The sequence below is a fragment of the Littorina saxatilis genome, linkage group LG4, assembly GCF_037325665.1.
Source record: "Littorina saxatilis isolate snail1 linkage group LG4, US_GU_Lsax_2.0, whole genome shotgun sequence".
Classification (NCBI taxonomy): domain Eukaryota; kingdom Metazoa; phylum Mollusca; class Gastropoda; order Littorinimorpha; family Littorinidae; genus Littorina; species Littorina saxatilis.
Genome location: NC_090248.1, coordinates 4726597 through 4740245, shown reverse-complemented (window position 1 = coordinate 4740245; position 13649 = coordinate 4726597). Strand labels below are relative to the sequence as shown.

Genomic DNA, 13649 nt, shown 5'->3' with positions numbered 1-13649 from the left:
AGGAGACGTTCAAATGCAGAACGAGCTTAACCACAGCAAAACAATCGATAACACTCGCAATCAAGAAGAACCGGTGTGTACCCTTTTTGAAAGGGGCCACCGACTTCAACCCAAGTTTGAACGGCAACAATACGGAACAAAGACCGTTAAAGGCACGATGTACTACACAATCACCAAGCCTTACATAAGCCTCAATCACTGAGAGGACAGTACACACAAATACACCCAAACAAGGGAAATGAAAAATAGTCATCTATAAATGATTATTCTCAATCGAGAAACAAAGTGATGAGGATATGGGTTTGAATAGTTGTCCCCTGACGAGGCTACCTTTCAGTTTCCCCAGAACACCTCTATAAAATCACAAAGAAGCTATCCTAGCAATTTGAAACTGTAAATATTGCCGAAAAGTACTATAATTGGGAGAGGTACTTAGGGAACTCTGGGCTGCCTACTGCATTTGCTGGGTTTGGCAGACCCTTGATATTTTACCCCCCGTGTGTATTTATCTGTCTGTGTCTGTGTGTGTCTCTGTGTGTCTGTGGCTGCGTGTTTTCTTCATGTGTGAGTGTGTGTTTATGTGTATCGTGATGTGTCTACGCCTGTCTGTGTCTATTTCAGACACTCGAGAGCATGCCTGAAGGTGTACCCCAGGAGGTCGCCCTGCTGACAAAGAACTTCAAGAAGAACCGATTCGCTGCCATCCTGCCCTGTAAGCATTTTATAAACTGCTGCTGAAATGTAAAAATGCGTCAGAGAACATCCTTAGTGAGTCTTTCGAACAGTCAGCATGTTGCTTTCTAACAATGACCGATACTTACAAAAATACCATTTATACCTAACAATTTTAGAAAGAAATAAAGCCAAACGTTGTCAATGAGAAATGCAAATGGACTAATCTTACATTCCAAACATATTCTTTCAGATGACCGCAACCTAGTCGTCCTGCGCGATGGATACTCCGTAGGAACGGCCACTGATTTTGTTAACGCGAGCTATGTTTCGGTGGGACATGCTACTTTCTTTTACTTATATGTTTAATCATTTCTTTGTATCAATCGTTTTAATTAATACCTCAACAATCGCTAATCACTCTAACACTCGATGTTAACTCAATGTCGTTTTATATGAATGCTAGTTAAGATAATGTTGTGAAGACATTGAAGTTAATTCGAAGAAAAAGATTTTTGTCTTTCTTTTTTTTCTTCTTATTTACGTTGTGTGTGTGTGTGTGTGTGTGTGTGTGTGTGTGTGTGTGTGTGTGTGTGTGTGTGTGTGTGTTGTTGTTGCTGATGAATTTGTGTGTGTATTACTTGTGACAGTCTAATCAGTTAATCACACAATTTGTCACTGCAGGGTTACAAGTTGGACAAACAATTCATCGCTGCTCAAGGTAAAAACACTCGTTCATACTTTCATATACGTTCACACACACACACACACACACACACACACACACACACACACACACACACACACACACACACACACACACACACACACACACACACACACACACACACACACTCAAACATACACACACACACACTCACACTCAAACACCCACACTTGACCCTAGGCATTAACCCAAGAGGCACATTTTGTTAATGTTACTGATTCACAACATACTCTTGCACAGACAATACAAACTGTGTTGTTCTTGCTCCCATGTCACAGGGCCAAGGGACAACACTGTGGGCGACCTCTGGCGCATGATCTGGCAGGAGCAGATAACACACGTTGTCATTCTCACCAATATTCAGGAAAAAGGAAAAGTAAGTTTTGTTTTATCTTAATTTATTTATTTTGTCAGTTTCTGTTGTGTTTACATGTTTTCCTTTTTTTGTATACAAAATGTCCTTTTTAATCATGAATGTATTAATTTGCATGATGTATATAAGACAGTATATTGTTGAAAACGGTATTGACCACAGAAGGCACTAACCCTGTACCCATGTTGTCCCCTTTGTCAGGGGTCGATATATGAACCAAACGCTCTCCACAAAAAATGTTTCTCGTAGACAAAAACTGGATTTTGAGCCACTACATTCGTGCAGCCGAATATGTGAGGCTGTGTGTGCCTGCTTGGAAAAAAGGAGTCAAACTTGTCTGCTCAAATCTGTTTGTCTGGTACCTTTTTGTTCTTTTCAGACCAAATGAAATGTTTTGAACTGGTCAGATTACATTGTGTGTGAGACAATGTCTAATAAATCACATTTGTGCGTCAGATTCCGTTTGATGCCCTGTCCTATGTTAGCCCACAGCTGAGCTGTGTGGTACTGTTGTGAATTGTTCTGTTAAATTAACGGTTCTCCAATATGTTAGCAAGCATATGAGCAGATTGACAGCTCCCATGGGGTCGCCTTCACGCGGCGGGAGTGTTTCCACAGAGCTACCCCACCCCTTTACTTCTCTTCTTTTGTCTTATTTCTGCCTTACCAGTCCTTTCACCTATATTTCCTTCCAAGAAAACTCTCCCTACTATTCCCTGCAGATTTCCAATTCTTTTCTTGTTGTCTTATTTCTACCTGACTGGATCCATCACCTTTATTTCACTTACCAAAAGTCTTCTTTTCCACATCCTTATTTCTCTGCACCCCGCATGTCGTAAGAGGCGACTAACGGATTATGTTTCTCCTTTTACCCTTGTTTAGTGGTTCTTGTATAGAATATAGTCAATGTTTGTAAAGATTTTAGTCAAGCAGTATGTAAGAAATGTTTAGTCCTTTGTACTGGAAACTTGCATTCTCCCAGTAAGGTCATATATTGTACTACGTTGCAAGCCCCTGGAGCAATTTTTGGCTCACGTAAGTGTAGCCTATGCGATGCTAACTTTTGTCTGTCTGTGCGTGCGTACGTGCGTGCGTGCGTGCGTGCGTGCGTGCGTGCGTGTGTGTGTGATAGAAACTTTAACATTTCCGAGTCTATGTGTGTGTGGTTATCCAAGACTCGCATAAGAAGATTACGTCACGGTCAAAAGTGTTTGACGTCAATTAATGCATCATGACGTCATGCCTCCCTGTAGTCTTTCTCTCTCGCGCGGTGTGTGTGTGTGTTCATTTTGTGCACATGTGTTATTGTTACTGTTTGTGTATGTGTACTCGTGTGTGTGTGTGTGTGTGTGTGTGTGTGTGTGTGTGTGCGTGCGTGCGTGCGTGTGTGTGTGTGTGTGTGTGTGTGTGTAAGAAAGAGAGACTGAGAGAGAGAGTGTGTGTGTATGTGTGTGTGTGTGTGTGTGCATGTTTATGTGTGTATGTTTATGTGTGTATGTGTGTTTGTTTGTAAAGGTGTGTGTGTCCGTCTGTCTATGTGTGTATGAGTTTTGTATGTATGAGATCTGTGTGAGTCACTGTGTGTGTGTGTGTGAGCCTGTGTGTGTGTGCGTGCATGCATGCGCGTGTGTGGGTGTGTGTATGTGTGTGTCTGTTTGTAAGAAAGACTGGCTGAACACCGAAATACTAATTTTATCGGGTTATTATCCAAGCAACAGCTTCAAAGTATTGAAGCAATGATCAACATTTCGTCGGCACGTATGTAGATAAAGTGTCAATACACATCTATGGTTCTAACCGAGCTGCATTCGCCGATTCGGGGAAGACGATTTCACATTGTTCGGTTTCGTAGCGGCTCCAGAAAAAATAGATAAAGAAGATACCAAAGGAGATTTCCTACAGGTTGATCTGCACAGCGTGTTTTCAGTGTCTGCGCGAGGAAGCGCTGTCGAAAGGGCAGTGTCGATCTCAGTGGCAGTCGTGTCCCCGTAAGTAGGCTACAGACAGACAGATCTAGATCTAGCGTCTCCCACTCCTGCACTGAGTCTATGCTTACTGTGTGCGTGTATGTGTGACGGAGTGAGTTTGTGTTACTGTTTGTCGATTTCTTACGGGAGCCTTGAAGGCTTCGCCTCTTGTTTGATTAGTGCTGTTGTGAACAAGAAACACTTAACAAGTGGCTCTATCCCATCTCCCCCCTTTCCCCAATCCCATCTCCCCCCTTTCCCTCGTCGCGATATAACCTTCGTGGTTGAAAACGACGTTAAACACCAAATAAAGAAAGAAAGCAGATTGACACAATGTGTGATTTGTTCTGTTAACCGACTGTGCCATGTTAGCCAACAGATGAGCAGAGTGATACAGTGAGTGATTTGTTCTGTTAAATTAACCGGTTGTCAATCGTTAACCAGCATATGTGCAGAGAGATACAGTGTGTGTTTTGTTTTGTTAACCGACTGTCCCAAGTAAGATCACAGATGAGCAGAGAGATACAGTGTGTGATTTGTTCTGATAAAACAACCGGCTGTCCAATGTTAGCCAGCATATGAGCAGAGTGATACTGTGTGTGATTTGTTCTGTTAACCGGTTGTCTCATTTTAATGTCAGCCCAAGTGCGAGCTGTACTGGCCGGAGGAGGAGGACGGTGTGGACACCTTCGGCCCTGTGACAGTGACCACCACTCACGTCCAGTGCAGAGACGACTTCTACATCAGGACCTTCAACGTCCAGAGAGATGGGGTAAGCAAGAGCGTCAGCATTGTCCAGTTTGAATAATTTGACGGGTCTTAATAGTTTACTTTCGTTTGATCGGGTCAACTCAGATTTAATGACTGGAAATTGGGTTTCATACTAGATATAAACTGCGAATGATTTTGTGCCTTATTCATGTAAAAGTTAAATTTATACTGGCAGATAGGGATGGCTTGATTAAAGCATCTCAGTGACATTTCTGCGGTTTGATTCATTCGTGTTCTTTGTGCAAACCAGATTAATTCTTCCGCAGTACGTTATTTGCTTATAATTTGTATATGCTTTAGTTGTGTGAATTGTGTTGTTCTTCAAAATATTTCAGAAAACCATTCTTGTCTCGTGTGAATTTCAGAGCGGTGAGTCAAGGGAGGTCACCCAGTACCATTACGTGTCGTGGCCCGATCACGGTGCACCCACGACTACCTCCCTTGTCACGTTCTGGCGTTACGTCAACAACAGGACAAAGCCAGCAGACGGCGAGTCTGTTCCGCCTGTTCTCGTTCACTGCAGGTCTGCCTTAGATTGTTCTTTCTTACAACGACATTACTTGCAGAAGAAAATAATTCACAGTCTGAACTGTTATCGCATCTTGGATATGTCATGAATATGTCATTCGCTCGGCTTCCTGACGAGTGGACGTAAACTGATTCTATCAAGATAAGTTTTGTGTGAATATTTGTTTGTCTGTTCACTTAAAAGAACGTTGGGTCGAAATATCTGTGAATGTATTGTTTTGTCAATAACAAACGTTCCAACAACCTACCTTTCTTGTTTTTTGATTATGTCATGAATAGTTTAGTACGAGTCTGCAAATCAACGGTTTGTGCAATATACTATGCTCACAATTATTGCCAAGGATAAAAGTATAAAATGACAGACATAGTCAGGGTCATTTGCGCAGGTTGCCATTAATAATTGTTGAAAGAGAGAAAAAAAATGCGAGCGTAGTCTAAATCAGTTTTTTCTTTCAAACTTGTGTTAACTGTTAAGAATCTCGAACTCACAAAAAAATCGTGACAGTGGCATTGTGACACGGACACTGTGGGTGATCCATAATAATCTTTATTTTGACTGTGACAGTGCCGGTGTCGGGAGAACAGGGACCTACATCGGCCTTGAGATTGGCGTGGACATGGCAGTCAACGAAGGTCACATCAATGTCCTTGACCTTGTTAAACGCCTGCGCGAGGAACGCTGCTTGATGGTGCAGGCTGTTGTGAGTAATCTGTGAACGTTAGAAACCATGCAAGCTTATGTTCACGACAACTTTAAATGCACAGTGTAAACGATCTCAGATCTCGTCAGGCCTTTTCGTGGGATAAGGCACAAGTAGTTTTTAAGAAACTGATGCGTCAAAAAAGTCCAACTCTGTACAGGAAGCAATTAGAATGTTGATTCTGTGTACGTGTCTAAGGGGAGGGATGGTCTTATCCCATGTAAAGGCCTTGTCATTTGTGATACAGTGAAGGACTGTGTCTTTGGAAGGACTGTGTCATTAAAATGAAAGCTGAAGCATACAGCAGAGAGACACCGACATATTCCCAACTGTAAGGGGAAACTTGATAATACAACGCATTACGATAATCTGTTGCATTAAGAAAAGCGGGAAAGAAACTAAAAACAACAAGAAATTCCTCCGAGGTGGGAAAAACACCCCCGTCCTTACCATTCTCACTGCCACCAACTGAGGTTATTTCCCTTTGACCATTAATATGTCCCTCTATAAGTCCTTGTAGAATCTTAATCCACCAATAACTCCCTAACCGTGTGTTTGACTGGTCCCAATTTTTGTAAGGACTGTCTCAGGAATGTATAGAACCTGTTCACCAAGTTTGGTGACGATCGGTCCGTTCATTCTTGAGATCTATATGCGAACACAAACACACAAACAAACAAACACATCGACCGAATCCTATACACACCCCTATACCGGGGGTGTAAAAAATACAAAGAGAACACACAGCTAGTGTTCTGCCTCCACGTTCGTTCGGAAAACTCGAAACACAAACTATGCGCAGATACTGAGATAGTGTCACCTTTACTGACGTATTGCGTCTCGCGTCATGCGTCTCGCGGTGAAAAACTGAGGAGAAAAAAACCAGAACAATAACATAAGCTGTTTGCAAACAAGTCCGTACCTCGGAACCACACACGAGTGAGTCAGACCCACTAAGCATTTAGAAATCGGAGCACGCAAAATAGAATTGAACAAAAACATCGCGCACGTTGTGCTGACGAAACCAAACAAATAGAACAAGCTACACACATTCTATTATACCTACACAAGCAAATTAAGGAACAGAAACCTCAAATAAACTTTCAGAAATTAAATGACTCTACTTACATCATGTAAGGGGCACATTAACTGAAGATATTAAAGAATTTCGCGGCACGTACTGGTGCTGATGACCAACAAAATGGCGGCTGAAAACCAAGGGACACAACTCCTGGATACTTCAAGATGTATACAGAACACACAGTGATGATGACGATGAGGTACAGAGAGATTATTTCTTTCTTTATTTGGTGTTTAACGTCGTTTTCAACCACGAAGGTTATATCGCGACGATACAGAGAGATACTTTCGAAACAAAATAACGCTCTGTGTACAGGACCAGTACTTCTTCCTGCACAAAGCCCTGCTAGAGGCCTACACGGCGCACGGCACCAACGTTTCGGTGGATGAGTTTGATGTCATCTTCACTGGACACATCCCCTCCGACAAGCCCCATCCCCGTGTGGACAAAGAATTCCAGGTAATTTGAACGGCTATCAAAATGTATTTGTTTATTTTTTACATAAGCTCCTCTCTCTCTCTCTCTCTCTCTCTCTCTCTCTCTCTCTCTCTCTCTCTTTCTGCCTGTCTGTCTCTCTCTCTATCTCTCTCTCTCTCTTTCTCTCTCTCTTTCTGCCTGTCTGTCTGTCTGTCTGTCTCTCTGTCTCTCTCTCTCTTTCTTTCTCTCTCTCTCTTTCTGCCTGTCTGTCTGTCTGTCTCTGTATGTCTGTCTGTCTGTCTGTCTGTCTCTCTCTCTCTGTCTGTCTCTATCTCTGTACCCTCTCTCTCTCTCTCTCTCTCTCTCTCTCTCTCTCTCTCTCTCTCTCTCTCTCTCTCTCTCTCTCTCTCTCTCTCTCTCTCTCCTAGCACAACTGCAGTTATGAACGCGTGTGACATGTTACATTATTAAAACAAATATACATGCACTGGTTTATGCCTTTGTTGGCAGACCCTGCAGCAAATGCTGACTCTGACACCGCCACACCGCCACGACACGGCCAGCCTGGAGGAAAACATGGCCAAAAACAGGAACCCTGATATCCTGCCCTGTTCGTCATGCCCACACCTCTCTCTGTCTGTCTCTTTCTCTGTCTCCGTCTCCGTCTGTCTGTTTGTCTGTCTTTCTCTGTCTTTCTGTCTCTGTTGGTATGTCTTTCTCTGTCTTTGTCTGTCTCTGTCTCTCTTCCCCCTCTCTCTCTCTCTCTCTCTCTCTCTCTCTCTCTCTCTCTCTCTCTCTCTCTCTCTCTCTCTCTCTCGTTGGCGAGGGCTAATTGTAAAAAATAATGTATTCTTATATCATTACCCTCGTAAATTATTTTATCGTGTCTCATCTTCTCTGTCTCTCTCTCTCTCTCTCTCTCTCTCTCTCTCTCTCTCTCTCTCTCTCTCTCTCTCTCTCTCTCTCTCTCTACCTCTCTCTCCCTCTCTCCCCCCCTCTCTCCCTCTCTCTCTCTCTCTCTCTCTCTCTCTCTCTCTCTCTCTCTCTCTCTCTCTCTCTCTCTCTCTCTCTCTCTCTCTCTCTCTCTCTCTCTCTCTCTCTCTCTCTCTCTCTCTCTCTCTCTCTCTCAGAGTCACTTCATCTCTGTAAGTACACGTAGCAGGCACAGTGGCCAAGAGCACAACGTGTAGTAATACAGATATTTCACAGTTAATATGCCTTTGTGCCTGTGTTGCAGCGGACGGGCATCTCGTCTACCTAACCGAGCACGTGTCGGGCCGGAACCAGTACATCAACGCCGCCTTCATGCCTGTGAGTGTTAAGGCCATGACACACACACACACACACACACACATACACACACACACACACACACACACACACACACACACACACACACACACACACACACACACACACACACACACACACACAAACAGTGTTTTTTTGCAAAACAAATAGAAAACAGCGTGTTTGCCGTTTGACATCTCCAAAAGCGCGGTTTGGAAAACATTGTTTCGTATTTCCGCTTCGTGTTTTTGGTTTTAGAGCATGCTCTAAGATCTGAAAACACGTGTTGGTCGCGACTTGTAACAGTTAATTGTAGAAAACCTAACTTAAACTCAGAGTTTATACGGTTGACTCAAAACATGCAGAAACCTTGTCGTAATTGTTTGAATTTAGAATACGAAAAACAGTCAGTTGTTTTCCAAGATCAGCTGGGCCGAAGTAAGAATTGTTTGCTTCAGACGTTCCGGGACCATCGGGGAAGCATCATGACACAGCTACCTCTGCCCTCTACACTGGTCGACTTCTGGAGACTTGTCTACGGAAATGACGTCAGTGCAATTGTCTCCCTTAGCTCCCCCAACGAGGAACAGGAAGTCAAGGTACGATATGCCTTCTGACACATCATCTGGTCTGGTTGTACATAACCGGTTTGTTTTCCTCATGTCTCTGACGTAACAGAATGTGGTACAGCTACTGGTTGAAGTTCGACAAAGAGTTGCTGAAAATCTCTATGGTTTACATCTGAATTTTACCGAGAGATTGTGTTTAATTTGGCTAAGTGATTTTCAAAAAAACACACACAAAAAACACAAAGTCGCCATTTGGATAAGCAGACAACTATTATAAACACGAGCATTTGTTGGTTGGTGCCAAAAAACACGTTTAACAAAGACAATATATTGCTAAAGGATCGTTTCAGAGCCACCTGGTATTATTTGTGAGTTTATCTGGTATAATGAAGTGAGCAGGTATTATCTATTGTGCAGCCCTACTGTCAGTACTGGCCGACTGATGAAGGAGAATTGGTCAAAGCGGGACCTTACTTCGTCACCCTGAATAGCAAGACAGAACGCAGAGGATCCAAAGTTACATCCTACAGTCTCAGCTTGGGAAAGAAGGTCTGTTTTTGTCATTGTCTCCGTCTCTCTCTTCTCCGTACTGTTTGACACTGTTTACTCTGAATGATAACAAGCGATTGGCATTTTCTTCAAAGTTCACTATTTTCTGCAAATTGTTAGGGTGAAAATAACCCCTCCCTCCTTGTCAATCAATCAATCAATATGAGGCTTATATCGCGCGTATTCCGTGGGTACAGTTCTAAGCGCAGGGATTTTTTTAATAATTTTTATTTAAATTTTTTTTATGCAATTTATATCGCGCACATATTCAAGGCGCAGGGATTTATTTATGCCGTATGAGATGGAATTTTTTACACAATACATCACGCATTCACATCGGCCAGCAGATCGCAGCCATTTCGGCGCATATCCTACTTTTCACGGCCTATTATTCCAAGTCACACGGGTATTTTGGTGGACATTTTTATCTATGCCTATACAATTTTGCCAGGAAAGACCCTTTTGTCAATCGTGGGATCTTTAACGTGCACACCCCAATCTAGTGTACACGAAGGGACCTCGGTTTTTCGTCTCATCTGAAAGACTAGCACTTGAACCCAACACCTAGGTTAGGAAAGGGGGAAGAAAATTGCTAACGCCCTGACCCAGGGTCGAACTCGCAACCTCTCGCTTCCGAGCGCAAGTGCGTTACCACTCGGCCACCCAGTCCCGTAAGGGACTATAACTATAGTTACCAATGTTTTGTTTGTTGTTTGTTGTTCACTCTTATCTGTCAAACGTCATTGACAAAACCGGTGATAAGTACGACTTGCTTTGCATTTAAATACGAATGGGGCGCAACTCTGTTGCCGGCCATTGGCTTGTTTTCTGTATACGAGCCAAAAGATACATTTCTTTGCGGCTCACATTCAGATAATAAAGTTGCACTGCACATTTAATATTGAATATTGACTAATGTGTATTTCCTTATCTGACCAGGGAGTAAAAACTGCCCGAGCGGTGGAACTGCTGCACTACAAGGGGTGGACAGGGAAGGTGGGGGGAAGCACCTCCGACATCCTGCATCTGATTGACACCCTGGTCACCTTGCAGAACATCAACACCGACCGCCTGCTGGTGCAGTGCAGGTCGGACAATTTGTTTTTAATACTTGATGTTTTATCATCGTTTCAGGTCTAGAGACTAGTTGTTGTTGATGTTGTTGTTGATGTTGTTGTTGCGTTGTTGTTGTTGTTGTTGATGTAATTGTTGTTGTTATTTTTGCTGCTGCTGCTGTTGCGTGCGTTGTTGTTGCTTCAGATGGGAAGAGGACTGGAGGGAGGGGGGCTGGGGGTTGTCTATTTGTTATATGCTATTTAAACTAGCAGACAAATGCGAAACTGTACCTTCCGTTATCTCGCCCATGCTGTTTGTTGTTGTTGTTGTTGCGTGTGTTGTTGTTGTTGTTGTTGTTGTGTGCTTTGTTGTTGTTGTTGCGTGCGTGCGTTGTCGTTGTTGTTATTGTTTGTTTAGGAGGGGAAAAGGACTTGGGAGAAGAGGGGGGGGGGTATAGTTTGTTTGTTTGTTGCTGTTTGCCCATGGCGGTGTTAAAATAGCAGACACATGCGTAACGTTGCCTTCTGTTGAATTGTTATGTTGGTTGTTGTTGTTGTTGTTGTTGTTGTTGTTGTTTTGTATTTTGTTTTTTTGTGTGCATTTCTGAATCCAGGACAAAGATAAACCTCGATTTTTGACATAGGCACATGCATTTTCATTGCGCAATCTGTTGGGTGCTTTCAATGTTGATGGTGTAGGAAACAGTCAAACAAGTGTGCCTTTTTACTGAAATATTTTGAAACGAACGTTGCTGTGCAGTGATGGAGTTGAGAAAAGCGGACTGTTCTGTGTCCTGTGTGACATCATCAACCGGATGACGTATGACCGTGAGGTTGACGTGTACATGACTGTCAGACACGTGCAGAGCGTCACACCAAAGGCTCTGTCGTCTGCTGTAAGTAGACAGCTAGCTTGTGTATGTGTATGTTTGAGAGAGTGTGTGTGTGTGTGGTGTGTGTGTGTGTGTGTGTGTGTGTGTGTGTGTGTGTGTGTGTGTGTGTGTGTGTGTGTGTTTTTCCCCCCAACAAAACCTTTCCATACATTTACGATGTCTTCCTGTTTATTACCAGTCCAGCTATTGTGTTTTCAGCGTAGCAATAGGGCCCGATATTTAGACGAGACAAGTATAATGCCGACGAGTCGAAGACGAGTCGCATTATACTTGTTCGAGTCTAAATATCGGACCCTATTGCTACGATGAAAATACAATAACGTTTATATAGCTATTTTGACATTAGATTCTGTGTTAAAATCATGTTTTTGTCAGCAACAAGTACCAGAATGGTCCATGTCGTTGATTGCAGACGACGGTTCCCTTTCCGCATGAAGCCACGGAAATAACCGAACATTGAAAAACCCACGGACATGTATTACGGAGAAAACTCGAGATAACCGGATGTTTAGCATTACGTCAATATGCTAGGAATCATATGACGTCATGACGTATCATGCTTGCCTACCCGTATATCGTATGTTCGAAAGTCTGACTTCTGTTGGGAATTCGCGTGGTGAAGACTGCGGTAAATCTGTAGATGATAAGAGAACAAGGATTGTCTCAGAAGAAACGACTAAATGTTTCAGACCGGTAACTTCATTTCAACATTGCACTATTCACGACTTTTTTCCGTGACCTTTCGGATTTCATGGGGGCTGCCATTTTGGTTTTGATGCGCTTCCTTTTCCGGTTTACGTATTTTCCGGTTTAACATAGCATTTGCGTTTTTTTGTCAGAAGAGTGATATTTGGTTATGAAGGAAGTCAAGTCCGCCATTACCTGCAACCTCAGTTGAGTGTTTACTTTGAACTTAAACTTGAACCGTAACAGTGTGTAGCCAGTTCGCAAGACCTGTTCATCTTCCTACCAGTTCCAACTGTTGTTATCAATGGGTCGCGCAGCTGGAGGAAGTGTTTATTTTCATTTGGAGCCCAACTTCAGTTCAAAACCAGTCAAGAACTGGCCTTGACATTCGTTTGGAACTTAGTTCAACGAGTATTTTCTCGAACGTAACTTTTGACCCAGCTGGTTGGCATCATGAATTAGACGTACACCGGCAGTTATAAATCATGTTGTGCAAAAGACTGTAAAGAAGTAGAAAATTGTGGAAAATCGGGAATGCTTTCTCAGTTTGTGCACCCTGGCAACATTCATCAGGAAAAAAACTGCATATGCCTTCCTCTGCAAAACAAAAGTCGCGCGAAGAATGCTGAACGGGCAGCGACGACTAGCTGTTCTTCTTCAAAGTAATAAACTACCCCCCAAACCCTGCAAGTTTGTGCGATTTACTTTGTGGACATGAAGCCAGCAGAGGGCTCAGGATTGCCCACTTAATTCCTTGATTTTACTTCCGTCACAAGAACTAAAAGAACATTCAATGTTCGTTAAATCTGTGGATCAAGTGACTCTAGAAGCGGAGGAAATGAAAATCACCGGCAGATCTGTAAAAGATGTTGAATTCTGCCAGGGAAACGAAGCCGCTGTCACGGCAGAGAAGTCTCCGCCTACGAAAGTCGGTAGATCTAGAGCAAGGTAAACATACGTTTTTCAACGCTTGTTCACAAACACACACACACGTACACAAACACACACACGCTCACACCATCACACACACACTTATGAAAGAGATGGAACAGCTGATCGAGTGATGACAATGTTGATTGATAAGTATTTTTTGGTGCGGTGAACTTGAGGCAATATTGTTCTATCAATCCATCAATATATTTTACACTTTCACCCCAGAAATGAAGCACGTGTACACATATTGAACAAAAGAACCATTTTAAGCTTCCATTGGTATTGTTTCCTCTTTTTTTTGCAGACATGTTGGCAGGAAGTGAGTGTTTCACCCCACTCTTGCAAGGTAGGTTGATCACTGATGACAAGTTCTGATTGTTTTTCCTTTTTGATATTAAACGGATGACAATCCGTACTCTGCAGATGGATCTAACCG

At 42.9% G+C, this 13649-nt stretch overlaps 1 protein-coding gene across 1 annotated transcript in view; it reads left to right on the top strand.

Moving 5' to 3' along the window:
• Positions 1-13649, top strand: part of LOC138963809 (uncharacterized) — a 69342-nt gene that overhangs the window by 50967 nt on the left and 4726 nt on the right. The window contains exons 17-31 of the mRNA XM_070335661.1: positions 622-712; positions 926-1005; positions 1357-1393; positions 1678-1775; positions 4380-4511; positions 4876-5033; positions 5604-5739; positions 7136-7279; positions 7748-7847; positions 8475-8548; positions 8986-9126; positions 9514-9645; positions 10585-10733; positions 11461-11596; positions 13518-13559. Coding sequence (XP_070191762.1) covers positions 622-712; positions 926-1005; positions 1357-1393; positions 1678-1775; positions 4380-4511; positions 4876-5033; positions 5604-5739; positions 7136-7279; positions 7748-7847; positions 8475-8548; positions 8986-9126; positions 9514-9645; positions 10585-10733; positions 11461-11596; positions 13518-13559 — 1650 coding nt within the window. The remainder of the gene's footprint in view (positions 1-621; positions 713-925; positions 1006-1356; positions 1394-1677; positions 1776-4379; positions 4512-4875; positions 5034-5603; positions 5740-7135; positions 7280-7747; positions 7848-8474; positions 8549-8985; positions 9127-9513; positions 9646-10584; positions 10734-11460; positions 11597-13517; positions 13560-13649) is intronic.